This window comes from Tachypleus tridentatus, chromosome 6, assembly GCF_004210375.1.
Source record: "Tachypleus tridentatus isolate NWPU-2018 chromosome 6, ASM421037v1, whole genome shotgun sequence".
NCBI lineage: Eukaryota > Metazoa > Arthropoda > Merostomata > Xiphosura > Limulidae > Tachypleus > Tachypleus tridentatus.
This window is the reverse complement of record NC_134830.1, coordinates 42,742,646-42,769,776: the sequence shown is the minus strand read 5'-3', so window position 1 is coordinate 42,769,776 and position 27,131 is coordinate 42,742,646. Positions and strand designations below refer to the sequence as shown.

At 34.7% G+C, this 27,131-nt stretch overlaps 1 protein-coding gene across 9 annotated transcripts in view; it reads right to left on the bottom strand.

Moving 5' to 3' along the window:
• The window catches only part of LOC143252335 (disheveled-associated activator of morphogenesis 1-like), a 116,144-nt gene that overhangs the window by 45,550 nt on the left and 43,463 nt on the right, over window positions 1-27,131 (bottom strand). For all 9 annotated transcript variants that reach the window (XM_076504299.1, XM_076504302.1, XM_076504307.1 and 6 more), the window contains one exon: window positions 5,585-5,800. In XM_076504299.1, the coding sequence (XP_076360414.1) occupies window positions 5,585-5,800 (216 nt within the window). The remainder of the gene's footprint in view (window positions 1-5,584; window positions 5,801-27,131) is intronic.

Below are 27,131 nucleotides of genomic sequence, written 5' to 3'. Positions count from 1 at the left end.
ATAATAAAATAATATTAGCAGAATTACGTAGAATCACGGGTGTTATTAGTGTTACAAAAACTAAAATGTTAAGAAGGAAATGCTCGGTTCTGTATTTAGTAACATGGATTATTTGTAAACACATGAAGGTGAAAATCAAGAGAATCCACTGCGCACAATCACGTTCCTACTACATTAACGGTTTTAAAAGTCGACATAAGCTAGTTTGTCTTGTTTATTTGGTTGTTTTCTTTTAATTTCGCGCAACGCTACACGAGGGCTATCAGCGCAAGCCGTTCCTAATTTCGCAGTGTAAGACTAGAGGGAAGGCAACTAACTAGTCGTCACCACCCACCGCCAACTCTTGGGCTACTCTTTTACCAATGAGTAGTGGGATTGACCGTTACTTTATAACGTCTCTATGGCTGAAAGGGCGAGCATAAGCTAGTTTGGTATGATTGATTTCTGAAACTTTGACAATAATCTATATACCTTTTCTGAAGTTATAAATTGATATAATTCATTTATCACTTCTAAATTCATCAACAAAGCAGCATTATCTGAAATTTCATAATTTTTATGATAACGTTGAACAGCAAAAACTGCTACTGATTAAGACTCAAGTGATGATGCTGATTTCAAAACTGTAGTCAGAATTTTCAGTCATCTCTAGGATATGAATTATTTTAGTATTTCGATGTTTAATCAGGACAATGTGAAGTACAATGCAACCAACTCAGTACAATCGATTTAGGCTATGAAATTATGTTTACTTGGACAGTTTAATGGGTAAAAGTCATACGTTTTTCATAACGTCAGACATTTAATTATTGTATTGGTGTAGAAATTCCAAATACATTGTTCACATGTGTATTTGTTCTCGATATAACCGTAGCACATTACACTACTTTTGGTTCATTCCCACATTCACTCGATCCGCTCGGTAATCAAGAATCCCTCACGTGCTCAGTTTGCTAAACATTCAAGAAGTTCCTTCAATGAGAATAAAATGGGCAGAGTCAGACGCTTCTTTCTCAGCTGCCTCTCACTTACTCAGTTGGTCACTTCGCCTCGTTCTCACGAAGAAACAATCACCACACACTAGGAAAATGTAGCTCACTACCACTACCTTGGATGAAAAATTGGTGACCAAGAAAGATTCCAATGTGTGATGTACAGTTTGCACTTCTGGCCATTTGCTGTTTTCATGTTGTTGTGTGAGCCGAAAGAAAATCTAAGTGTTATTTCTGCATGACTAATGTTTCTGGATATTCAGAGCAAACTAAACTATACATTAAATATCTAAATATTTTCTCTGCAATGAAACTTGTACAGGGTGTTCGGAAAGTCACTGTGCACTTATATATTTATTAACAGACATGTTTCAATATAGAATACAGGAGGTAAATATGAATGACAATTATAAACAATGTTGAAAGTGACCCCCGTTGGCTTCAATACAGACTTGAATCCTTCTTATTTTGTTTATAAACACCGTTATCAGTTGCTGGCTTGAAATAGACTGAATGAATGCTGTTATCTCTGCTTTTAAAATAGCACAGTGACTTTCCGAACACCCTGTACTTTATCGAGATGATCTTCCACTGCCACATTTACGAGGATTGAGAAACAGAAAGTTATCTTGTGAAAAAGGCAATGAATCATCTTCATCTGGCAATTCCATTCCTGTGGTACCTAAACATAAACTGCCTTATATGATCACATAAGAACAAAGTGATTGATTTGTGGTTTGTCTCTACTAAAGCAGCATAGAGAATTTCTTGGTTGTTGTTTATAGCAATAGAATTTATTAGCTGCAGGATAAGAGTCTCAATTTATCAAATTCTCCATTAAAAGTCTTGCTTCTCAATGCAGCATGCAAGATACTTTGTGTTTTCTATAAACGTTAATATATTAATGAGAAACACTGGTGCTGAATATCAACCTTAAGAAAGTAGGCTTGTCATCTAAATTTAGTCTAAAAGCTTTATTTTGTACAATGGGAACATTAAGCCATCGATTCCTGTTGTATGCTGCGAACATGAAAGATATTTATCAAAGCATGCAATTTACACTTGAGGCAATCAAATATGCTCACCATAGGTGGAACATATGTGGTGAGCTAAAAGTTATTACATTTCTGCTAGACCAGCAGAGTGAGTATACCAAACATTATTGCTTTTTGTGTCTCTGAAACAGCTGAGGCAGTAAAAATCGTTTCACAAAGAAGAAATGGCCAGTTAAAGAGAAATATATACCAGGGGAACAGAATATCAACCTTCAGTGAACCATCAACACGTGTTTCTTCCCTAGCTTCACATTAAACTGGGACACTGACAAATTTCCAAAAAAATCAGAGGAACAAAAATTAAAGAAGATATCTTTATTGGGCCACAGATTCGGGAAATGCTGACAAATTATGGAATAGTATTCAATCAGAAAGAATCTGTTGCCTGGAAATCATTCAAATTGATTGTCAAATATTTCTTTAAAAATCGTAATAATGAAAACTATGCTCAAAAACTACAGGAAAATGTGGTCTTTAATGTCACTAAACATACGCTTCTTGGACTTCTATTTAGATTTATTTCCAAATGATCCAGGTGCAGTGAGCGGTGAGTATTGTAAGCGCTTCCAACAAGATATTTATACAATGGAACAGCGATATCAAAGACGATGGAATCCTGCGATGATGGAAGATTACTGTTGGCTTTAACAGCATAAAACTGAGAACATAAACAAAAGGCCCAACAACTGACCTAGATATTCTGCAACAAAAAGTTAATATGACGAAAATTTTGAAAATAGCATAAATACATTTTCAGTATATAATCTTATTATGCTCATTGCTTTAAAAATCTGGTATTTCTATTCTGTATTATTTTTTAACATTCTAAAGATACGATTTTTAATAAACATACAAAGTTAATACTGAAAAATTGTTATTTTTACGATAAATAAGAATATTTTTAATAAATCTATAAAAACTTGAAAACTGGAGGTGATCAGTGATTTTCAACATGATTTTAGAATCAGTATCGTCAAATTACTCAGAAACAGATGCATTTCTTTTTCTAGTATCAAAGAAGAGTTTATTTTTTATTTTATTGTACGATGTTATCGTTTCGTGGTCACTTTATGGGTTTTGATTGCAGTGTATTATCCAATTGGTATCCAATATATGAAGCCATTTTCATCCATAGGAATAAATAATTCTCAAGTATTGTATTGTGTCAAAATTAATTTGTCTAAAGGACGATCGCTCCCAGTGGCACAGCGACAAGTCTGTGAACTTACAACGCTAAAAACAGAGTTTCGATACCCGTAGTGAACAGAACGCAGGTAGCCCATTGTGTAGCTTTGTGCTTAGTCCAAAACAACAACAACAACTAAAGGACAATAACAAATGTGTATATATATATATTTAATTCTGAAAAATGAAACTATAAATAGCGCTACAAATTAATTTATTAAATTTATAGTACGTTCGTGAGTTTCATTGTGTCGACTTTGAGTAATATATTTTCGTACATACGTTAGAGAAGTTTTAATGAACAAGAAAATAGCCAAAAACATTTTATATTAAGAGTTTTGTTTTATCTTTTGATTTGTCGATGGCGTTCCTGGTGACAGATAAGTGAAATTGATCTTGTATTTAAAAGTATAAACACATGGTTGTATTAAGTTTCGTGCAAGAATCGGCTATAATTGAAAAGGATGATAAGTCGACGACTTTAGGTCAGTTCTTATGGAATTAAGAGACTAAGACACTAAGTGGTCAGAGAATTATTGAAGAAGCGACCACCTTTCTTAGCTCAGCGGATTTGGAAGCCGCAAGAACCCTTATGATTACGAGACTTTAACCAAAGAATAAGGAAAACAAGTGTATTTGGTGTAGTTCGGGGAAAATATATATAAAAGACAAGCTGATAAACGAGAAACAAAAAAGAAGAGAGCTGGAGATATAAACAAAAACAAATAACTTCTTCATCGGGATTCGGTTTATGTTTTGAACCAGAAAGGATCAGGTTCGTTGTTGACCTTTTCCTTCCGGAACATAAAAACCGATCGAGTTTGTTTGTTTTGAAACCTGCTACTCGAGAGCTATCTGTGTTAATAGTCCTAGATTTAGCAGTGAAAGATTAGAGCATCAGCCGCCAACTCTTGGGTTATTTTTTTAATCAACGAATAGTGAAACTGATTGTCACACTATAACATTCTTACGGTTGAAAAGACGAGCATGCTCAGTGAGAGATATTACGAGTCGAACGTCCTAACCACCAGGCTTATTGGGCAAAATGAGAAAGAGAGACAAAGGAATATATGTTACCAGGAAGAACCAAAACCTAGTTTAAATCTATGTGTTAGCAATTATAGTATTTTGTTTTTGTTTATTTATTGTTAATTATAAAGTAACACAATGGGCTATTTGTGATTTGTGCTGTGTCCACTTAGGGTGTCAAAGACCGATTTAAGTGTTGTATGTTAAGAGACGTACACGTACCGCTACGTCACTGGGCGAAGGTGAGTGATTGTAGTAACAGACAGAATTTTGTTTCAATTAAATTGGTATGAGTCAATTCCTGAAGGGAAAATGACGTTAAGGATAACACAATCGTAAAAAAAGTCGACCTGTAATATAATGATGTCAAAAGACAAGCTATAACACCAAGTTGTGCACAAAACGACTGTGACTTTGGAGTTAGAGTTTTGAAAGATCCAGCATGGCCAAGTGGTTAAGGCACTCGACTCGTAATCCGAGGGTTGCGGGTTCGAATCCCAGTCACACCAAACATGCTCGCCCTTTCAGCCGTGGGAGCGTTATAATGTGATGATCAATTCCACTATTCGTTGATAAAAGAGTAGCCCAAGAGTTGGCGGTGGATGCTGATGACTAGCTGCCTTCCCTATCTTTCACTGTTAAATTAGGGACGCTTAGCACAGATAGCCCTCGAGACACTTTGCGCGAAATTCAAAAAACAAAAGAAACAAACAAGTTTTGAAATGATTTTTTGATATGTTGCTTGGCTGTTAGCCCTTTATCAACATTTCTACAAATTATTCATTTGAACAAACACAAAGAAACAAATAAACCGTAAGTGCTTTGGTTTTGTTACGATTTTAAATCCCAGTCATGATTCATGATTACAAAGATACGTTTAGGTTAATTTCGTAATTTTAATATTTCGCCGATAATGGAAGCCCATTTCAAATGTGTAGTGTTTTTATTCGTATTTGTTTCTATTTTTCCTTAAAAAAAACTGTAAAATGTGTTAATGATCATTGTACGTAGAAGGTTTATTTGAAGATGTCAATTACTCCTTGTTTGAATGCCAAATAAAAATTAATTAACATTTTATCCTAAGTCAATGTTAAAATGGCTCTCAAAGTATTTAGTAATGGAGTTTTACAATAAAATGGTAGAAACAGCAGAAGTAAATCACAAAGACGTTATGCATTAATCATCCAATATAATCTAATGATTAATATCACAACGAGATGCCATAGAAAGTCAGCAGGGAGCTGGTATTTAAAAGACATAGCTAAACCTTAGAGCCCTTAATATTGTGGCTGTTATTAAATTGATACTACTGGTTTCACTTACGACTAATTCAGAAAATTTTGCATTCAGTTCCTCTTCATCTGGTAACGGTTGTGTGGGAGTGAGAGGATGTGGTTGTAGGTTGACCACTCCTCCATTCTCCACAACGTGATACGTAATTTCCGGTGGTTCATTGCTACCAAAACAGCCACACAAGCCTCTTCCTCTCTTCTTAACAGGCATGCTGGTCAGGTTGGTTGGGACTGACAGGACTAATTGCTGTTGGATAAAAAAAAACAATAAAAAGTTAAGAAAACTTAAACACAAACAAGCCATTGAAATAATGTCAAACGTTATATGAAAAGAACTTAAATATTTTAATATTTTGGAAATAATCTTATATATATATATTTTACTACCATATGAAACTGGTGGATCTTCAGATGATTTCAGAATACGATGCATCAAGTATCACGTCACTTACACGATGAAATGAAATATAGAATGGCACACAAAACTACTAGAAGTTATACTTAAATAAAAAACATAATTAATGATTACTGTAACGTAATTAAATGTGACATATACAGATATGACTTGGACCAACATCGATTACTTAGTGAATTCACCAGGAATAAAACCTTAATGTGAATATTAGACGTATTATTTTGATTTGATTTGTTTATTTTCCACTAACATTTTGGTTAGGTGAACCAAAATGAACTTAAACAGAACTACAAGGTGTATACATGAATATAGTTGCCATGCGTGGTTTCTAGATCAGTCGTATTTTTCAACACAACAAGAACACACAAATATACGTATGGTATCTATTCTTAATTGTTCGGCATTATTTAATCAAAACCACAACAAAATAAAAACGAAATAAATAACAAACAAAATATTGCATATACTAGAAAATATTGTTCAGTGTTGGTGAAAGTAATTTGTTTTTCTTATATCAAAACCACATCAAACTATCTGCTGTATCCACCAAGGGTAATCGAACTCCTGATTTTAGCGTTGTAAATCTGTAAAGTTGTTTAATGTGGAGGGTTTCTATAATCATTGATTCCAGATTGGCGTCAGCTTTGCAAAAGGCATTGATATTTGATATGTCATGTTTCTTTGCTGCGTTGGTATACAGAGGAAATACAGGGATTATTCAACTTTTGTGTTTTTACTGAAATTCCCACATGTTCATTGGCTTTAAAAAGTAGATGGCGCTTGTTAATATAGTCAATGTAGATTTTACGGTTTCTACACGTGTTAATATATAGAAATCAAGAACAAAATAATAATATGGAAAACCTCTATACGTGATGCGGGTTTAAAAACTAATCTGAAATAACTTGGTGATATTAACGATGAATTGCGAGTTGAATTTGACTTTTTAAAGTTAAGCTTTGTTTACCAACGTATAAGTAAAGAGTATATGGTAGGTTTGGCTGCAATTGGTAGTTTGTTTATTTTGAATTTCGCGCAAAGCTACTTGAGAGCAATCTGCGCTAGCCGTCCCTAATTTAGCAGTGTAAGACTAGAGGGATGGCAGCTAGTCATCACCACCTACCGCCAACTCTTGGACTACTCTTTTACCAACGAATAGTGGGATTGACCGTAACTTTATAACGCCCTCACGGCTGAAAGGGCGAGCATATTTGGTGTGACAGGAATTCGAACCCGCGACCCTCGGAATACGAGTCGAACGCCTTAACACACTTGGCCATGCCGGGCACAGTTGATCATAGTCTGGGTAGATTAACGAGTTTCTTAGTGTTAGCGATTTTTTTATAATAGATGTTGTGGGTAGCCTTTTGGTTCTAACGTATGATATATGAGCGAAGTTTCAGAGTGCTTCTTTATTTGTTAGTAATTAAGCACAAAGCTACATAATGAGCTCTGTGCTCTGCCCACCACGGGTTCCGAAATCCGGATTCTAGCATTATTAGTCCGCAAACATACGGTTGTGCCACTGGGGAAAATTTCAGAATTTCAAATCAAGTACATGGAACACAACTTATAAGCTCTGTTTAATAAGCATGTTACAAAATTTGTTTTGTACGTGAATGGGATAAAGCAGTCGAATTGTGCAAGTTTTGTTGTTGTTTTTTTTATTTTCGCGCAAAACTACACGAGGGCTATATGCGCTAGCCGTCCCTAATTTAGCAGTGTAAGACCAGAGGGAAGGCAGCTAGTCATCACCACCCACTGCTAGCTCTTGGGCTACTCTTTTACCAACGAATAGTGGGATTGACCGTCATATTATAACGCCCCCACGGCTAAAAGGGCGAGCATGCTTGTTGCGACGGGGATACAAGCCCGCGACTCTCAGATTACGAATCTAACACCTTAACCACCTGGCCATGCCCGGCCGAATTGTTTAAGTAATCCAGTAATTGTGTATTTTTTTCTCTCCTGCGTATTGATGTGTTAAATACATTGTACGAGGGTGTCTTAAAAACAGGGGACAATAAATTAATATCATTTTCAATCTCGCAAGGAAACTTAATGACAGGATTATTAATAAATTAATCAATTAATCATTAGATATTTGGACAGAGTCGCCACTGATACTGGTTTGCCTGTCAAGTACAGTTAACATATACACACATTGGACAGACTACTAGTGTTTCATCAGAACGTGTCAGAAATTATCCATCAGATTGTTGACGTGTAATCAAGATCCTCGTACAGATTCGTATTACAGTTGTCCCTCTATTGTTGAGACACCCACTTTAGGGCGTTTACCTCAACATCGATATTTTCCTCAAATGGACAGGATTTTAAAGCTAATAGATATGGATGCAAAGCAACAAAGGATCCAAATTATTAAATTAATTTTATATAGAATTACTATTGAATACCCTTTGATCCAAACGATTGCATTAATTTTACAACGGATTCTAGTTGTTATGTACTGTGATAGCCAATATCGGTGAAAAATGTATATATTTATTCAACAGTAATTAATGTGTGTTTTCCTGTTTCAAAACCTCATTACTCTAGTCTCTAATTCATTTTTCATTCCTGTTGCTGTTGTTTGCAATGTCAGTAAATATATAGTAAGTAACACTTCTCTCGAGTTAGATATTTCTTCAGCTGAGAATAATATGGATTAACTCTTATTCAAAATGCTATAATCGTATGGTAGTTTGCTATAGTGACGTACAAGCGCCTATCCCACAACTGAAGAGATTTCGTTTGAATCTGGAAAATGATTTTTGTTTGAAAGTATTTTTTTATTTAAATGTTTTATCCACGCAACTATGATTCACATTCAACAATATAAAACTTGACACCTAATACACCCATATGTATGTCAACCATGAAACGTTGTGAATTTCGTCTACAAAATTTCCTTTTGATTTTGATACACTCAAACATTGCAAAATTAGCCATATACTAACAGGGTATTTTTTTAAATAAAATATTAAATTTGAAATAAAAATTAACCTCTGGAGTAAGTATCGGAATATGAGGCTTTTCCTCCAAAGATTTGAAGACACTACGACACAAAATCCTAAAAATTAGGTAAAAATATCAAAAAGAATAAAAAGGAACCAATAAACACCTTAAAACTGTATTTTTGAGTTTTCCCATTTCTTTTATAAACCTGTGTTCTTAAAAGTGCTTTATAAATTAGGTTTCTGCTAACTACACAAAAGTGTATATGTAAACACCAATTCCATTAATATCCTAAAACTCCCATAGGCTAAGTCACACGCTCGTGGCATGTACAGTATGATTTCACACTACACGCTTTTAGAAGAACTATTACTACTAATCGATTTCAGGGTAGTTTTATGGGGACCATTTGTTAATGGAACGATTATGAAAATATTTTTAAAATAAATTTTCCTCGGGTATTCAAATACGTAAAATGAACAAAAATTTACTTTTGTTTTGGAATTGAGAAAAAAATACACAATGGGCTCTTTGTGTTTTGCCCACCACGGCTATCGAAACCCAGTTTTTAGCGGAGTGAGTTTGCAGACATGCCATTGTGCCACTGGAGGAGGGGAGCTTTATACCAAAAAACAAACTCCAACCACTTCCTCTGTAATTGTTAAAGAAATTACGTTTGTTTGATTTGTTTAACACTAAATGATTAAGTGTATCTTATAATTTTATTATACTTGTGGTTATATAATTAAGAAATGTATTCATGCACTAAATATTATTATCCTCACTCCCCGTAGGGGGGGAGCGGTGCATTACAATTTGGTCCGCGTGTGTGTATGTCTGTCTGTGTATTTCAGAAACTGATAGACTGATTGATGTGCACGAGGAAGCTGCAAGAACAATGAGGCGTCAGTATGAAACAGTGCTGTCTAAATTTTGTCTGGATCTAAATCCGGATTCGGATCCTGGATTAACTTGAAGTATTTTCCATAATGTAGAGACAGAGCACTTTCGCGGTTTGGAGCTTATAACTCTGTAAAGTGCAATTGGATTTGTTCTAACTTTTTTGGGCACATTAATGTTGAGCCTCCTCATCACTGTATAAAAAATGGTGCTCAGAAGGAGTTTCTGGGCTTTCAAAGATGAGTTTGACTTTAACTAAAATAAAAGCGTGCAATCTTGAAAAGAAGTGGTGGGGCGAGAACATGCAATCTCACTGTTTGCTCTTGTTTCCTTGAAACTGTTCTTTTTTTGGTATTCCTGGTAATGAAATATTAGCGCAAAAGTGAATTTGTCCTCTCCAAAATCAGGAGATTAGAAATATTGTGCTGATAGAAACTGTGTGATAAATTAAAGAAAGGATACGTGCTAGTTAGTTCAGAATGTATTGAAATAATCTTTATTTGTTCTAGACTATAATTCTTAAGATAAGAAGAAATCGCAAAATTGAAAAAGATTAATACACGTAACATCTCGAGCAGGTAAAAAACCTGAAAAGAAAAATAATTGATTGTTCGAATGAAACAGAATTATAGTGAAATGATTAATACGTCGGACATTGATAAACAAATACTACTAAGAAAGTAAAAGGATGGAATGGTTTAAGGTGAGAGAGTCGTTAGAAGGTTTGTTGTTAAGCACAAATCTATATAGTGAGCTACTATACTGTCCCCACCACCACGGGTATCAAAAGCCGACTTTAAACTTTGTACAAGCGAGTGGTTTCCAAGTCTCTGGAAATATTTCTGTTTAACGTTTGAAATCTAAAGTATTTTAGTTGTAAATATTATTTGTCAATTATGTTCTTTTCTCGGTAGTGTAGGTAACAATTTGAAAGTACTCATGGATCAAAACTTGTTTGTCAGTAAGACTCACAGCATTCGTGATTAGAGTGAGAATAATTAGATACTTATCTTTCTACGATGAACAGTGTGTGTGAGTGTGTTTGTGTGCGCGTACTCGTCAAGCGATGTGATTTAATATGTGGCATTTTGGAACGAAAAATTAGTGAAATGGTCCTTATCTAATGAACTATTAAAACCCTTGCTATATACATTTAAGAAATGAAGAAGGAATCCTCAATAGCCATGTCACTTTAAAGTCTTTTAGGCAGAATTAGAGTAAATTAGTATTTGAGACCTTTGTTTTTCTTTTAATCAGTTATATTTTTGTGCGCCAGTAATACCAAGCGTGGGGCACAAGTATGCCCGATTCGATTTTAATGCTCATCAGGATGTCTACGAGCCTACCCTCAAATTGAAATTCTTTTAGACAGGATTAGAAAAATTAATCTATGAGATCTTGGGCGTGGCTAAACACATCAGTAGAAAGGGTTTGACCTCCTGAGTCAGAAACTGTAACTAAATCTCTAATCGGTCAAGAGATGACGGAACTATAAGCTAAAAGTTTGTACTTAAGGAAACGAAAACAATACAACTCAGAGCCGTTCTCTGATCCACTCAGCCGCGGTTAAAAAATAGACAATAAAATATTGAAAAGATAGCTTAATATGCAAGGATAGCAAACTTTAAGGTTTGTCCGTCAGATTTTATTTCAACTAAATTTCAAACCATATACACATATACCCTTTCCAACATACTACATCGCCTTCTGGTGGCAAACATATGCTTGAAAATATACGTCAATATATATTTCAAACAGTTTTTCATATGATACTTTTCAGGTCCTACACTTTACTTTGGGGGTATTTTCCGAATTAATGTTTTCGCATAGAGCTAAAACAATAACAGTACTAAAGAGTGTTCACAGCTGTATAAATACATTGTCATATGCAGAGGTCTGTATAATGTGCAATACTGGTGTTGTAGTTAAACATTACGCCTTCATAAATGTTTATACTACTATTTAGAACAGATTTTAACCGACTAGATTGAAAAAAATAGAACACTATATAAGTTATGATTATTACAAACTTTGCATTGAGAAAAAACAAATTACACTCTCGTTCCTCCTAGTCCAATCATTCGTTAAAGGTTTTATTGATACGTACGTTTTCAGTAGAAAAAACAATTGTCTATTTGTTAGATTTGTGCACATGGCTACACGAGAACTAACTGTGACAACTTTTTCTATAAGGTTATTCTTTGTCAGAGTCAACAGTGGCATTTGGTGGTCATTCTTGTCACGCGTCCACAGCTCCAAATCGCTGTTTTGTGTGTGTGTGAGTGGTGGTAACGGGATGCGAATCATGGAACTTCAGTTCTATATTTTGGCACCCACAGCAAAGAAATAACAAAATCCTTGTCTTGATCAAGGTTTGCTTGTTTTTGGTGTATTATAGGACGAAATAACTGGCCCCGTGTTAAGCGCAACGAGTGTTGGTCTGCAGATTGAAGTATTCAATGTGTCAAAATATAAATTAATAGATTATTTTCCTTTTATGCTATAATCAGAATACAGTTTTGCTCCCATCATATATAAATACGTTTTATAGATTCAGTAATTATTCGTCACGCTATTTTATGATTATATTTAATCAACCCCATCACCCATTTTCGCCTGGATATAAACTTGGCGTTGCTCTTACATTCCAGTATTGCCGACATGCCATCAGCTTTAAAACAACTATTACAAATTCCTTATATATCGGCTTGCTAGTGGATCCACGATTTGATTGATTAAAGTTGCTAATAACGTATGAATCACACACTCAAATAATGCAAACAAAATTACCATTAATACTGCCAGGAATCTCAGCCATTATTACTGAAATTTTCTTGTTTATTTTGCAAGGAAAGTGAGCATTTTCATCCATACTTTTGTTCAATTCATTACAATGTGTATTGTAACAGGAAAAAACATAAAACTAGTCAATAGAATACAATATGCGAATCCTACTAGCAGTAAACGGTATAAAAACTAGTCGCAATTTGAAGATTCAAGAGTCAAAATCACATGAGAATGTTTGTTTGCGTAAAATTAAAAAACAAAGCTACACGTGGGCTATCTGTACTAGCCGTCCCTAACTTAGCAATGTAAGACGAGAGGGAAGGCAACTAGTCGTCACCACCCACCGCCAACTCTTGGACTACTCTTTTACCAACGAATAGTGGAATTGACCGTCACATTTTAACTCCCCCACGGCTGAAAGGGCGAGCATGTTTGGTGTGACGGGGTCTCGAACCCGCGACCCTCAGATCACAACTTGAGAGCCCTAACCGCCTGGCCATGCCGGGCCCACTTGGTAAAGGAAAGGGAATACATGATATTTAGGTTTTTATAGGCTCAAGATTTGCAACGCTCACAGATAACACACATTAAAGTAACTGCATTGTTTGTATTAATATATTACATTGAAACTACATATAATAACAAGACGTGTCTGTGTGTGTTACCTCATAGCTCCAAGAGGAAAGAACCTAGAAACCTGAAATTTTATATCCATACTAACTGAAACCTTAGGATGTGCATACGGATATTATTGCTTATCCACGTGCGTGCGCGAGTATGTGTCCCTAGAATAAATACCCTTTATTATATCAGTTAGATTAACAACTAATATATAGAAAAGCCAATATGTTCCAAGAATGGTTTTTATGTGATGTTGCTTAGCAACAAAAGTATAATCTAATTTTGTTGTTAGTTTATGTACTGCAAAACTGAAAAATGTTTGTTGATTTCCTAATTTAGAATTTTTTTTTTACTTTTATTAAAACCGTTGATGAAACGATTTAAGTTTAAAATTGGATCGATATTTTTACTTTCATGGTAAATTTTATACACATGATAAAAGGTATCAACCAGTAACTCGGGTGCTTTTGCCACTTTCATTAAATAAAACTTTATGCGTGGTCTGTACACTTCGCATTAAATAAAAACAAATCTCAAGTGCTATTCCGAATGGCTCGGCATGCCCGGGTGGTTAAGGCACTCGACTCTTAATCCAAGGTTCGCGGGTTCGAATCCCCGTCACAGGAAACATGTTCACCCTTTCAGCCGTGGATGCGTTATTATATGACGGTCAACCCCACTATTAGTTGGTAAAGAAGTTGACGGTGGGTGGTGATGACTAGCTGCTTTCCATCTAGTCTTACATTGATAAATTAGGGGCAGCGCAGATAGCCCTCGTGCAGCTTTGCATGAAATTCAGAACCATTCCAAATATGGTTACTTGCGAGTTACTTAATTATTCTCACATAAACATTTCGATATTCCTTTAGTTACAGCCTAAAGCTACAAAAGAAAAAGTGATACGGGTATAGTGTTGGAATAATTCACAGTTATAAAGTAATTAGTTCTGGTGCCTACCTTATTTTCTATTCAGAGTACGTTTACGAAACTGTAGCGAGTCTAATCATAATTCTATAAAAAGTTCATGGAAACTTAGTGAAAGAGACGTTGGTAATAATTAATATGTTTTGTTTTAAAGGTCATTTGAACATTCTACTTTCATGAAATGCAAGTTATGTTACTTTATATTATATTAAGCACGCAAACATCGAAGAGCAACAATTTCCTTCAACGCTAGTTACATTTGAATAAAAACATACTAATAAGTAGCACACGATAAGACAGGTTTAAAATAATTTTTTTTAAATAAAAGAACCATTTTTGAACTTTTCAAGAATCTAATAAACATACATGATGAGAATAAGTAAGTTAAAGAGAAAAAAATTAATTAATCTGCCATTTTATAACAAAGTTTCTCAATTCTGTTTATTGACCGGATTCGGTACCACAGGTCACTAGTAACGTCAAAATGCTTTTTAAAGGAATTATTTTAGGAACCAACGTTACATCATTTAGTTGTATCTATATATTGATATTAGATTGCATTGCAAAGATCTCTGTTGAATGACTCAGTTACGAACAACTATGTTTGAGTGTTTAACTCAAAGCAACAAAAAGGCCTATCTGTGATCTTTTTGTCACGGAGAATTGAGCCCTAGATTTTAGCGTTATAGTTGTGTAAACCTATCGTTGACTCATTTGGGTAAATGAACAATGCAATCCTGAATATGATGCAGTTCATTTTAACGCATTGCCAAATGTCTTCTAATTTAGTATGTACTTTATGGTACGTCCTTCTAGAGTACGTTTTCTTGAATGTATATCTATTAAATACGCTCACTTGTTTCTCAAGGTTAAGTAATAGTAAAGCCTTAATATTGTATAAATAGATGTTTATATTACGGGTTTTACTTTCTTAGTCCAACGAGCACTTAAATGTGAGAGACAAAAATAACAGCTTCATATTGCTCCAGTCTTAGTACGTAACAAAAACGTTTATTTATAAATTATTATGATATAGGCTGTAAGCTTTAATGTGAAAACTATTTTTTTTGACAAAAATAATGCGCATGAAAATAAGTTTTATAAACGAGTGATAATCTTAAGACGCTATTCGAACAGTCCGGCATGGCCAGGTAATTAAGGCACTCGACTCGTAATCTGAGGATCGAGAGTTCGAATCCCCGTCACACCAAACATGGTCGCCCTATCAGCCGTGGGGGCGTTATAATGTGATGGTCAACCCCACTATTCGTTGGTAAAAGAGTAGCCCAAGAGTTGGCGGTGGGTTGTGATGACTAGCTGCCTTCCCTCTAGTCTTACACTGCTAAATTAGGGGCGGCTAGCACAGATAGCCCTTGTGTAGCTTTGCGCGAAATTCAAAAACAAACTAACTAGCTGTTCGAACCAGCTTACGGAGCACAAACAACGTTCAGTTATACAATGTTTGTTATGCAACACTATAATTGAATGCAATAGATATAATCACGACTAATAGTTTACATCAGATGACTGGTACACCACTGTGAACAACGGTTTATTTCTTGAGGAATATTTATATGGCACTTCCTTCTAATTGGTTGCCTTCTATCACAAATATTCTGGTTTTAGTATCTACATAACACGTACAATTATTTTGTTCTTAATATTCGAAACTTTATAACACACTGTAGTTCACGTTCTGAAATAGATTAGAAAGAGACCTCGACGCTATATCATTTTGATGCTTTCTTTCGTAAAATATATCATAGTTAGATGGTAGATTATATATATGCGTATTGGTATACTCTAAATTACCATGCTCTTTCACTAATGTTTGATTCTCAGTATCGGTTTCTTCTATCTTCTGTTTAATGACTAGGCTTTAAAATAAGTTCAAGGTTGTTTTTTTTCTCTACTACAAAAGTGCGCAAAAATTAAGCATTTCGATATTCACATGTGGTTTTTATTAACGAAGTTTTAAGCTGTGCTGTATAGAATCAGATTAACTCGATAGAAGAAAGTAGTTCGTTTTGTTCTCATAAATGACCCTTGGTCATCATCGAGAGATTGACCAGTCTAATTATCTAATCTCTCTTAACATCGACCATGAAGGCTGAGGTCAATACAGTCGCCCAACTGATAATAGCACAGCTGGCTTGTGTGTGCTCGCCCTACACGTTGACACACAACTAGATTCAGTAGGGCGAAAGGGTAGAGCCAGAACCACACGGGTTTCGTGGTGACTCAGTGCTATACTTCACCAATGAAATAACTCTCCATGTTCACACTGTCTGTGTCACTTTACTTTTAACTACGTCACTCATTCGCTACTGGATCGATAACACTGCAGGCTTGTTCACAGTTGTAAACACTGAAGCATCGTGCGAATGAAAAATATGATTCTTCGGTTCCATGAGGTAATATATAATACACGATACTACAACATATTTACTGACATCTCGCCTTCTGTTTAATGCTTGATCTTAGGATGTGCTAGTGTCTGTTTCTGTGGGTACTCCATTCTTTCAGCCCCCTAATGGCAGAGTTTTGAGAGCGAAGTTGCTAACTAAACTATTTCCAACATATTCAAAAATAGACCTTATACATCTTTAGACTGATTGTTTAATATATATTTTGACAATTTTGAGAGTGTACTCACACTGTTTTGTTGTCCTAAGTCTCTTGTGAATGTCACATGATTTAATTACCTCTGGATCTAATTTAGTAGATAGGATCATTAGGCAAAAACAAAACTATCAACTTCAGATTTTTAATTTTCTCTACTATTTTCCCTTCTTTACTAACCTGCACATTATAAAAGACTTGAAAGGTGAAGCAAGAATGTTAAAATATAGAAGATACATGAGGTGGAGAGTGTATGTCTTGACTACTTATACTATACTTTCGTAACAAGTTATATATATAATATTTCATTTCTTGGAGACGGATACACTAGGTAACAAAAAGTAAAGAAAGTTAATATGCAACTTAATTCTTATAATTGCAGAATCATACTATAATGGATTTCTTGCTTATATGATATTGTAATAGCTTTTTTATTTCGCGATGTGCAACTTTCAACTCCACAAATTTTTTTATCCTATGTGCAATAGGAGTAGATTTTCTCGTTTTCCGTCACGAAGAACTTTATTTTTCTCCATTCTTAGAGTGCAGATATGACGTCATGAATATGTCACAAGTAAATCTAATGCACTGGCGCCACGGGTAATCGGCTAGTGTTTAGAAACGTACTAGCGTTTATGTATTTTTCGACTAATTGTATAATATGCATTTTGAGTTAGGTGGTTTAATGTTTCTATTGCCTAAGCAGCATAATAAAACAGTTAGGTACAATGTGTTTTCCATTATTTGTGTGTTTGCGTATGAATAAACTGAAACATGTTAAGTTTACTATATTCAAATGTTAAAAAAGTGTGCATATTCAAATGTTATTTACCACAAGTTCAAAGATTTCGTGCTTGAAAAATTTACACTGCCACAAAACCAACAAGATGAAATACAAGCCAACTGTTTGTAAGTTATGCCAGAATTATCGTGCAGTTGGTAATTTCAAACACAATATCAATCAACGTTACTCATAATTCTCGTATTTAATATTTTGAAAGAACAAACAGATGAGTTTATTTTTCTTTAGATTGCGACATCTAACGCATGTGACGACAATTAACCTCTAGTTTCTTATAATCAGTGCTTTATGAACAATGGAACACATTCTGATTTATTACATTCAATAATCAGTGGTTAACAGACAACAGAACACATACCGGCTTATTACAGTCAATAATCGGCACTTAATAAATGAAGGAAAACATACCAGTTTATTACATTTAAGGCAAATCTATTATTTCGTGGTTCTCTCGGTGCAACAACGGTAAGTATTAGGATTTACTACCCTGAAATCAGCAAACACACGTTACTTTGTTTTTATATCTCAGGTCCAATAAATATTTTTCTTAAGCTTTTACAAATACTGGTTGGTTTGCTGGTTTGGCGTTTCATGGCGCAAAGCAACTAGACTATCTGCGCTGAACAAATATTGTAATCCGTTTCAGGATATTTTAGATCAGTATTCTCTGATTGTACAGTTTATTCTAAATTATAAATACTAGGTCCTACATTTGTTTGGCCAGTTGCTAGTGTCGATTAAGTAATAGGGGTAAGTTTATTCCATATGTTTTCGAGAACTATGTAAATGAAGAAGTAAGTCTATTTCAAGTATTAACGGTTGGGAAGATGGCAAAATATAACCAGAGTATTAGGCCTAACTATTGTTAAGCAATATAACAGAATAATGCTTAACTTAAGTGAAAAAATATTTTTATTATAACTATCGCAAGGCAAAATTATGAAGTAATGTTTAACTTAACAGTCTTTAAAAATCTTCTCTTACTGTAGTATACTGAAAAGTCAAAAGTCAAAATATACCGCTCTTGTTCTCAATAACTGAAATTAAGTTTTAATATTGTTCTTGATTTATTGTAAATATTCTAATTAATTTCGAGTTAGTTTGAGAATGTTATAGTAGTTATATTGGATTAATCTGTTTAATTTCTGCAATTATCTATCGGGTTGTTGATATCAGGCAGGCTTGCGTTTGTTTGCTCTGTTGCTATAATTTAGAGCAGTCATGATTACCACTTCTTTCAGAGCCGTACGAAGCGGGTAAGGTCAGTTAGGTCATGGCCTGGCCAGGTGGCATGTATATCTATAGCTTATATATTAAAACCTGCTTCTCTTAATTTAATACGTTACACTGTGTGTATGCATAATTTGTAGTTAAAATGGCTCAAGATTCAATTTCACAGAATTACATTTTCAAAACGTTTTTGAACGGGCATGCCCCAGACCCTCTTATAAATTGCAATGTGGTAATGGACCAACTATCCCAAAATTGCTTGCTACGGATATATCTTTACATTAGCATCGCAAAAAGAAAACAAAAAAACTTTCGTACTTTCATTATGAACTTGGATTATATGATATATAATAATATCAATAATATATAACAATCAGACACACATACACACATGTGTCACAGTTGGTTGTGACCGACTAATTGCCTCCCTGTGGCTCTAAACTAGGGTCGGCGCCACACTGCCTGGAATGCGCACTAACAAACGTATTTCGACAGGACTCCATAACTGGATGGAGAACAGCCCGTGCTTTGCCTGGTATTAACAGCGTGCAACCATCATCAGAGAAGAGAACAATGTGAACATTAAAACAATATATCAAAAGAGTCTCTCATAGGAAAACTTAGTGGTTTAAATCAGCGAACACTCTGTAAAATGTAATACCTCTGAATGTTTTTCTTATACTTGCCCACCATAGATATCGAAACCAGATCTGTTTAGAGTTGTAAGCCCTCGAACTCCGTAGTCACAGAGGGCGACTCTTAGTGTATGGAGATATTTTGACTTCTGATTTTATTAGAGTCCCGAGTTCTGAAAAACATCTTTGTTACTTTAATAGTAGAAGATCAACAGTGTATCATGAAATACACCAGTAGCCAGTTTGTTAAAACAACTAGAACAAATTCCACACAGTCATGTTTATACATTTAAAAATATCTATATCATCTTTATCTACCTGGTCGAGAATTAAAAGATTTGTAGTTCAATGTTATGGACTTTGTATGTTTTATGTCTCTTTCCTATTTTTCTTTTCCTCCACTCATAATATAGTACAGCGTCTGTCTGTTTAATTACATTTTAGATGCCCTAGAACACATTTTGTGTTTTTTTTGTGTAAGTACAAAAACTATATCCAATTTTAATATCGCTAACAACAAAACTTTAGTTTGAGATATTATAGGTTTGGTGGGAGCGCTATAATGTGACTGTCAATCCCATTATTCGTTGGTTAAAGAGTAGCCCAAGAGTTGGCGGTGGGTCGTGATGACTAGCTGCCTTCCCTCTAGTCTTACACTACTAAATTAAGGACGGCTAGCACAGAGAGCCTTCGAGTAGCTTTGTGCAAAATTAAAAAAACAAACATTATAGGTTGGTGGTCTATATCTTGAGGCAATTTGTAAGTTCATAAGGTTTCAGTGGAGTCCGTTAACCCTTGAACATTGCTGAAACTATGTTCCAGCAGACGGTTTATTACACTACCTTATAATATTACAAGGATCATTAAGCACAGTAAATTAAATCGAACACAGATACTGATTATAAGAAACCATCCTCAATTTGCTGGGGAAGATATAACAGCTACCAAACTTGTTTTACTGTTACAACTGAGAGCAGACTCTAGCACCTGAATAACTACTAAAATTAACTTATATATGTGCTGAAGCCGCGAGGTATTGTTAACAACTTCGCAAATAAAACTTTAATCTTAACTGAATGAGACTGGTCGTTAAAATAAGTATGTTAAAGTATAATATTAGGCAACAAATAAGCTCTTAGTGTTACGAATTTCTAAAAGAGACCACATTGTTGTTCAATAGGTTACCACGAGTTGAAGGAAAATATTGAGAAGGTATTGATTCACCGGCTAAGTAAATAAGGTTAAAGTTCGTTTTATTCACAGTCGCTCGTGCAATTTCATCTGCTGCTTTAACGTTAGGTCATTGACAGGGTTTGTAATAGACGCAAGACCATGAAAAACCTTACAAATAACTAACAACTTCATATGTTGAACTTACTTGCCAAAACTCTAATACACAAAAAAAAACACTTTTCGAAAACATTAACGAACAATTTTGGTCATTATTCATTAATTTAATTTTGTGAAAGACCAAACAGATAAAGTTTATTAAGGTTTCAACACCTGCTTGTATAGTCCAATGACTTATGCTGAAAGCAAACTAAACCCGAAACTGTTCAAATAAAACTAAGATTTTAAAATTAAACTTTTATTTTCTGAAGTACAAATAATAATGACAAAAAATAATGAACTTGGAGCGAAACTAAATGTTCAATGTGATCATCAGTATAGTCTTCTTTATTAAGTTTAGGAAATATAGTTTCATCAGCTTAACACATTCTCTGTTAACGATATTTTCGGCCGTAATCCCAATACTATCTAACATGGTTCAACCAACTTAAAAGGCTTAGGTTAATCCTAAATACTAATTCTAAGACAAAAACAATCTTTATAATGAAAGTTTAATAACGAGCGACAAGTACGAATAAAAAGTAATTACATTCGCTATACTAACTAATATAATCAATGTTATTAATGAAAGCAAAACAGAATAGCATAAATTATTTAGGGAATCTACCAATACCAGTACTTGCCTTAAACCATAGTCAATATGTATTTGTTTGGTATCTAGCTACCTTCCACACTACAGTTTACCATAGAAAAGTAATTAGTACACTCCTACTATATAACATCAGTGGCTAACATAACTCCTAAACCCCTCCTGTATAATGTCAGTGATTATTCATAACTAAACTACTGAACCCCTTCTATATAATGTCAGTGACTATCATAACTACTGAACCATACTGTTTAACAATGGTATCTATCGTAACTACCGAAGCCTTATTATATAACATTAGTAGCTATCGTAACTACCGAGCCCCTACTGTATAACATCAGTGGCTATCATAACTACCGAACCCCTATTGTTTAACAATGGTGGCTATCATAACTACCGAACCTCTACTGTTTAACAATGGTGGCTATCATAACTACCGAACCTCTACTGTTTAACAATGGTGGCTATCATAACTACCGAACCTCTACTGTTTAACAATGGTGGCTATCATAACTACCAAACCTCTACTGTTTAACAACGGTGGCTATCATAACTTCTGAACCCTAATGTTTAAGAATAGTGGCTATTATAACTACTGCACCGCTAAAACACCAATTTCCCAGGGTCTACACTTGAATCATGAACAGTAAGTTTATCAATAAAAATAGAAAAAAATGTTACATTTCGTGTTTTTGTGGAACACTCCTGAAGAACCCGTAAAGCGAAACTTTGAGTGTCCAATTAAAGAAAAACGTCAAATTTCATGTTATATAGTCGTTTATTATTAGTATTAAAGCTATCTAAACTTATACAAAGTTTGTCTATAACCTTGACCACCAGTCTTGCTTGACTATCTCTTACAAACAGTTACAAGCAGGTGAAGGAAACGATAAGTTATGTTGAATCTTCTTTAAAAGCCGAAACGAAAACATAATAGACCTTTCGTAAGACGAAAGTTTTATATAAATAAAACAATATATACACATGATATATAAGTTCATGAGGTGTAATGATACACAACAGAAACACACACAGTATATGATATATAAGTTCATGAGGTGTAATGATACACAACAGAAACACACACAGTATATGATATATAAGTTCATGAGGTGTAATGATACACAACAGAAACACACACAGTATATGATATACAAGTTCATGAGGTGTAATGATACAACAGAAACACACACAGTATATGATATATAAGTTCATGAGGTGTAATGATACAACAGAAACAAGTCTAGTTTCTTACTTCACAACACTAGTAAGCCCAGGGATAGATTATTATATTGTATGTAATTTGTTTGGATACCATTTTATTTCAATTATTTTGTTTGTTTGTTTTTGAATTTCGCACAATGCTACTCGAGGGCTATCTGCGGTAGCCGTCCCTAATTTAGCAGTGTAAGACTAGGGGGAAGGCAGCTAGTCATCACCACCCACCGCCAACTCTTGAGCTACTCTTTTACCAACGAATAGTGGGACTGATCGTCACGTTATAACGCTCCCACGGCTGAAAGGGTGAGCTTATTTGGTGTGACGGGGATGCGAACCCGCGACCCTCAGATTACGAGTCGAGTGCCTTAACTACCTGGCTATGCCTGGTCTCGTGCATTAGGAGACAAGGTCCTGAGAAAGACGAGTTTTAGTATATTTTTAAGTCGATATTCTAGAATGTATAACTGATGGACACATAATAGTGAGCGAATATACCTTCAACATAAATAACTTGATCCAGATCCGGCATGGCCAAGCGTGTTAAGGCGTGCGACTCGTAATCTGAGGGGCGCGGGTTCGCATCCCCGTGGCGCCAAACATGTCCTGAGTGCGTTGTAATGTAACGGTCAATCCCACTATTCGTTGGTAAAAGAGTCTCCCAAGAGTTGGCGGTGGGTGGCGAGTCGCACGCCTTAACACGCTTGGCCATGCTGGGCCAATTTCAATTCTTCAGTTAGAACAAGTTCAACTACTTACGTCTAAAAAAAAAAACCGTTTAATATTTTGCAGCCTACAGGTTATAAATATGTTCATCTTTTCCTCTTTACGTGAACTTAACCGATGAAAATTAGTATATACTGTTGTTATTACTGCTCTATTGCAAACATGGTATAATAAACACAAGCTAAAACAAAAAAACTGATGTTATGTAAATAATAACATCATGATAATTGTATCTTTGATTTAGACGGTATTAAAAGTATCGACTTTGCAAATCATCAAAACCTTCCTAAAGTTAAGATGTACAATTTTCGCGAAGATAAAAAACGCCTTATCATGACTTGAAAAATCGAATGTGGTGACGGAATATTTGATCTATATAGAAAAGAACACGTGGTTGAGCTTTATATTTTGAAGCTTGTGAACCGCGTTCGAATCTATGCAATACAAAAAAAAATATTCTATTTTACTTTCAAAGTTATGGGCGTGTTATAAGAGTAACAGTTAACCTCTTAATGTATACGGTATTGTGCCATTAACTGACTGTCTTCTCTTTAAATGGTAGTTCAAAAACAGGGACAGCGACAGTCAGTTTTAGTAAGTTTATCATAACTGCAGAATATGACACAAGTTACCGAGGAGAGTTGGGCATCACGTAAGTTAGTCCGCAAGAAACATTTATTAGGGGAATCCCTTTACATACATCATTTAGTGTTCACAAAATAATGTTTTGAACTTTGTGTCGTTACAAAAACGTGACTGCTTCAGTGAGAAATCTTATTGACAATCAGAAATTAAATATAACACACACAAACACTTTTATTTTCGTATTTCTATCACACAATTTAAGAGCAAATCACAGGTGCACTATACAGGTACGGCAAGCAGATTGGCCTTCGTAATTTAATTTGCTTTGTTAATATCCTTATTTTCAAGATGTTCTCTGGAGTGAAAATAGAATTTAAAAATAGCTTTATGACGAAAACGAAAATTTCTGAGTCGAAAAAGTAAATGCGTTAATAAATAACAAACATGTCCTTTCTATTACTATATCCGCTTGAATTAGCGAGTATACAAACTACAATTACCTTAAGCTTAACCAAATCATAACATTATGTTCTGCACAAGTGAAAGTTTCGCTGGATTCGCCTTCTGTGTTCTCAGAATTTGATTCCCTGCTGCGAGACTCCATTAACCAGAACTTCACGGCTGTAATATTACATCAGCATTGGACAAACACGAAAGCTAAGGCCAGATTTAGTTTCTCATGCATTTCAACTCGTATATTTTACACAATTATCGTCTCATCATTATTGAAAAACCTGATTAAAGAGTTAGCGTACAGGATAAAAGTTTTTTTGTTGTTTGTTTTTAATTTCGCGCAAAGCTACTCAAGAGCTATCTGTGCTAGCTGTCCCTAATTTAGCGGTGTAAGACTAGAGGGAAGGCAGCTTGTCATCACCACTCACCGCCAACTGTTGGGATACTCTTTTACCAACGAATAGTGGGATTGACCGTAACATCATAACGCCCCCACGGCTGAAAGAGCAAACATGTTTGGTGCAACGGGGATTCGAATCTGTGACCTTCAGGTTATAAGTCTAACACCTTAACCTACATGGTCATGTCGGGCCGTCGTACAAAAGTAGTAATGTTTTTCAAATGAGACCCAAAACTCTAGCGCTTTCGAATAGTTCACCATTCTTCTACGGGAGGAAAAAGGGTCTTTATTCGATTCCCCGATGAAGGAAAATCGCACACAGACAATTTTATAAATCTTAACTTATTATTGAAATTTATTTACAGCTGGATCTCTAAAAATCCGACAAATACTAGACTTTGTTTATTCTGCTATCATCTGGTTCTCGTGATGTTAACTTTAGAAATTACACAGAAACGTAGAGCTTTGTCTAATTTACGGGTTTATGCAAATACCACACTCACTTTAGTTTCAGTGAAAGTTTTGAGATATTTTATATTATTGTATTTCAATTAGTTAGCCGGCATAAGTTTAAATAATTAATTAATTAATACACTTTAAAATTATATAAAATATTATATAATAGCATTTCATTATTCTTATGACAAATCACACGTGAACCAAAAACATTGACTTCATTTCTGAGTAATGAGCACTTACCGTCTGAGGTTCACAGTCTTCGCTGATGTGGTTTATAAGAATAGAGGTTTAAAACAAGCTGGCAATTATTTTAATTATAAGTCAGATTAATAAGAGCTTTACAGCCCTAACTTTTTTTTCCACTGTCAACTTTCGTTCTATAAAGTTTTTTAAAAGATCATCGTGTGATAAGTTCCGTCTTCAAATATTTTCTATGGCTGGACTAATTGAATTATGATATAAATTTGCAATTTATTTAATAAATAATTGCTGAAATTTTTGGTGTTTTGCCGTTCATCCCGATATTTTTTATCATTCTTTAACGTGCGACGAAAAGTAGGGAGACAGTAGAATTCTATGGTAGTTTAAGATGGAAAGTTAAATAATAGGTGATAATAAATGTGATATCTCATTTATAATATAAAAAAATATATTAGTATAATTTGTTTAAACACACGGTCTTTACGAACACATCAGTATTTTAAAACTAGTTCTAAAGTGATCATATTATGCTAAAAGTCAACTTCAACTGAATAACAATTGCCTAAAATAATGATTCGATTAACATGACCAGGGAAATTCAGAATATTCAGTGGCAATAACAAAGTTTAACTTGCATTGATTTGCGTGTAAGTTACTACGCCAAGTTAATTTGCAGTGAGTTGCGTGTAAGTTACTCTGCCATGTGAAGTTAAACGTAGTAAAAATTTCCTATTATCAACAAAATTGATTAAAATGTGAAACGTAATTACTTCTATTACTAACTCAGCTACACATGTGAATTCTTGAAAATAGCCAAGCTTATACAAATAACAAATGTTCTGCACTGTTCTCAAACACTGGAAATATAAACACGTATATCTGAGAGAACGAGTTCCATTGTATTAAATATCAAATATTTACTTGTATGGTGATTGGTCTGGTAATCTTAGAACAAAGCCACCTTGGGCTATCTGCAGTGTCCACCGCGGGGAATCAAACCTCCTATATTTTAGCATTGTAAATCTATAGGCTGACCGCTGGCCCGTCGAGTGACTTGTAAAGCGAATTCTCATTTCTGAATATGTGAAACTGCTAGTGTTTTGAGGTATAACTGATATTTCAAGTTTAGTGTTAATAACTAAGGATTTGTTTTTCATTTTTGCATATGCAATATATTCACCTTTTGGATTAAACATCACTGTCGTTTCGGTACATTTTAAAACACGATGAAAACAAAGCAAATAGTGATGACTTAAAAACACTCTGCACTCAACGTGCAATCCGACGTCATAACTGAAACATATTTTCTCCAGAAGCCATGTTAAAGGAAGAAACACCAATACTGTAAAGTCAGACGGAATGGGTGGATAAACAATCCCACCTACCAGCCTCTAACATCTATCAGCGACAGATATACTAAAAGTACAATATATAAACAAACATAGGGGCTAGTTTATTATTCGCGTTTCTTGTTTTGAATCTACTTGTCGAAAATTAGAATGTCAGAAATAAAGTTAACCCAAGGAAAAGACCATGCTTTACCCTAGCAGCACTAAAACCAAACTGACTTATAACAAATGCCCTACAGGCTAAATTAAGACATCATCTAATGCTCAGATGGCACATAATTTATACGTTAAAAACGCCCTTGCTTAATCTAATTTTATAATACATTTATCCAGTATTTTTGGCTATACAATTAC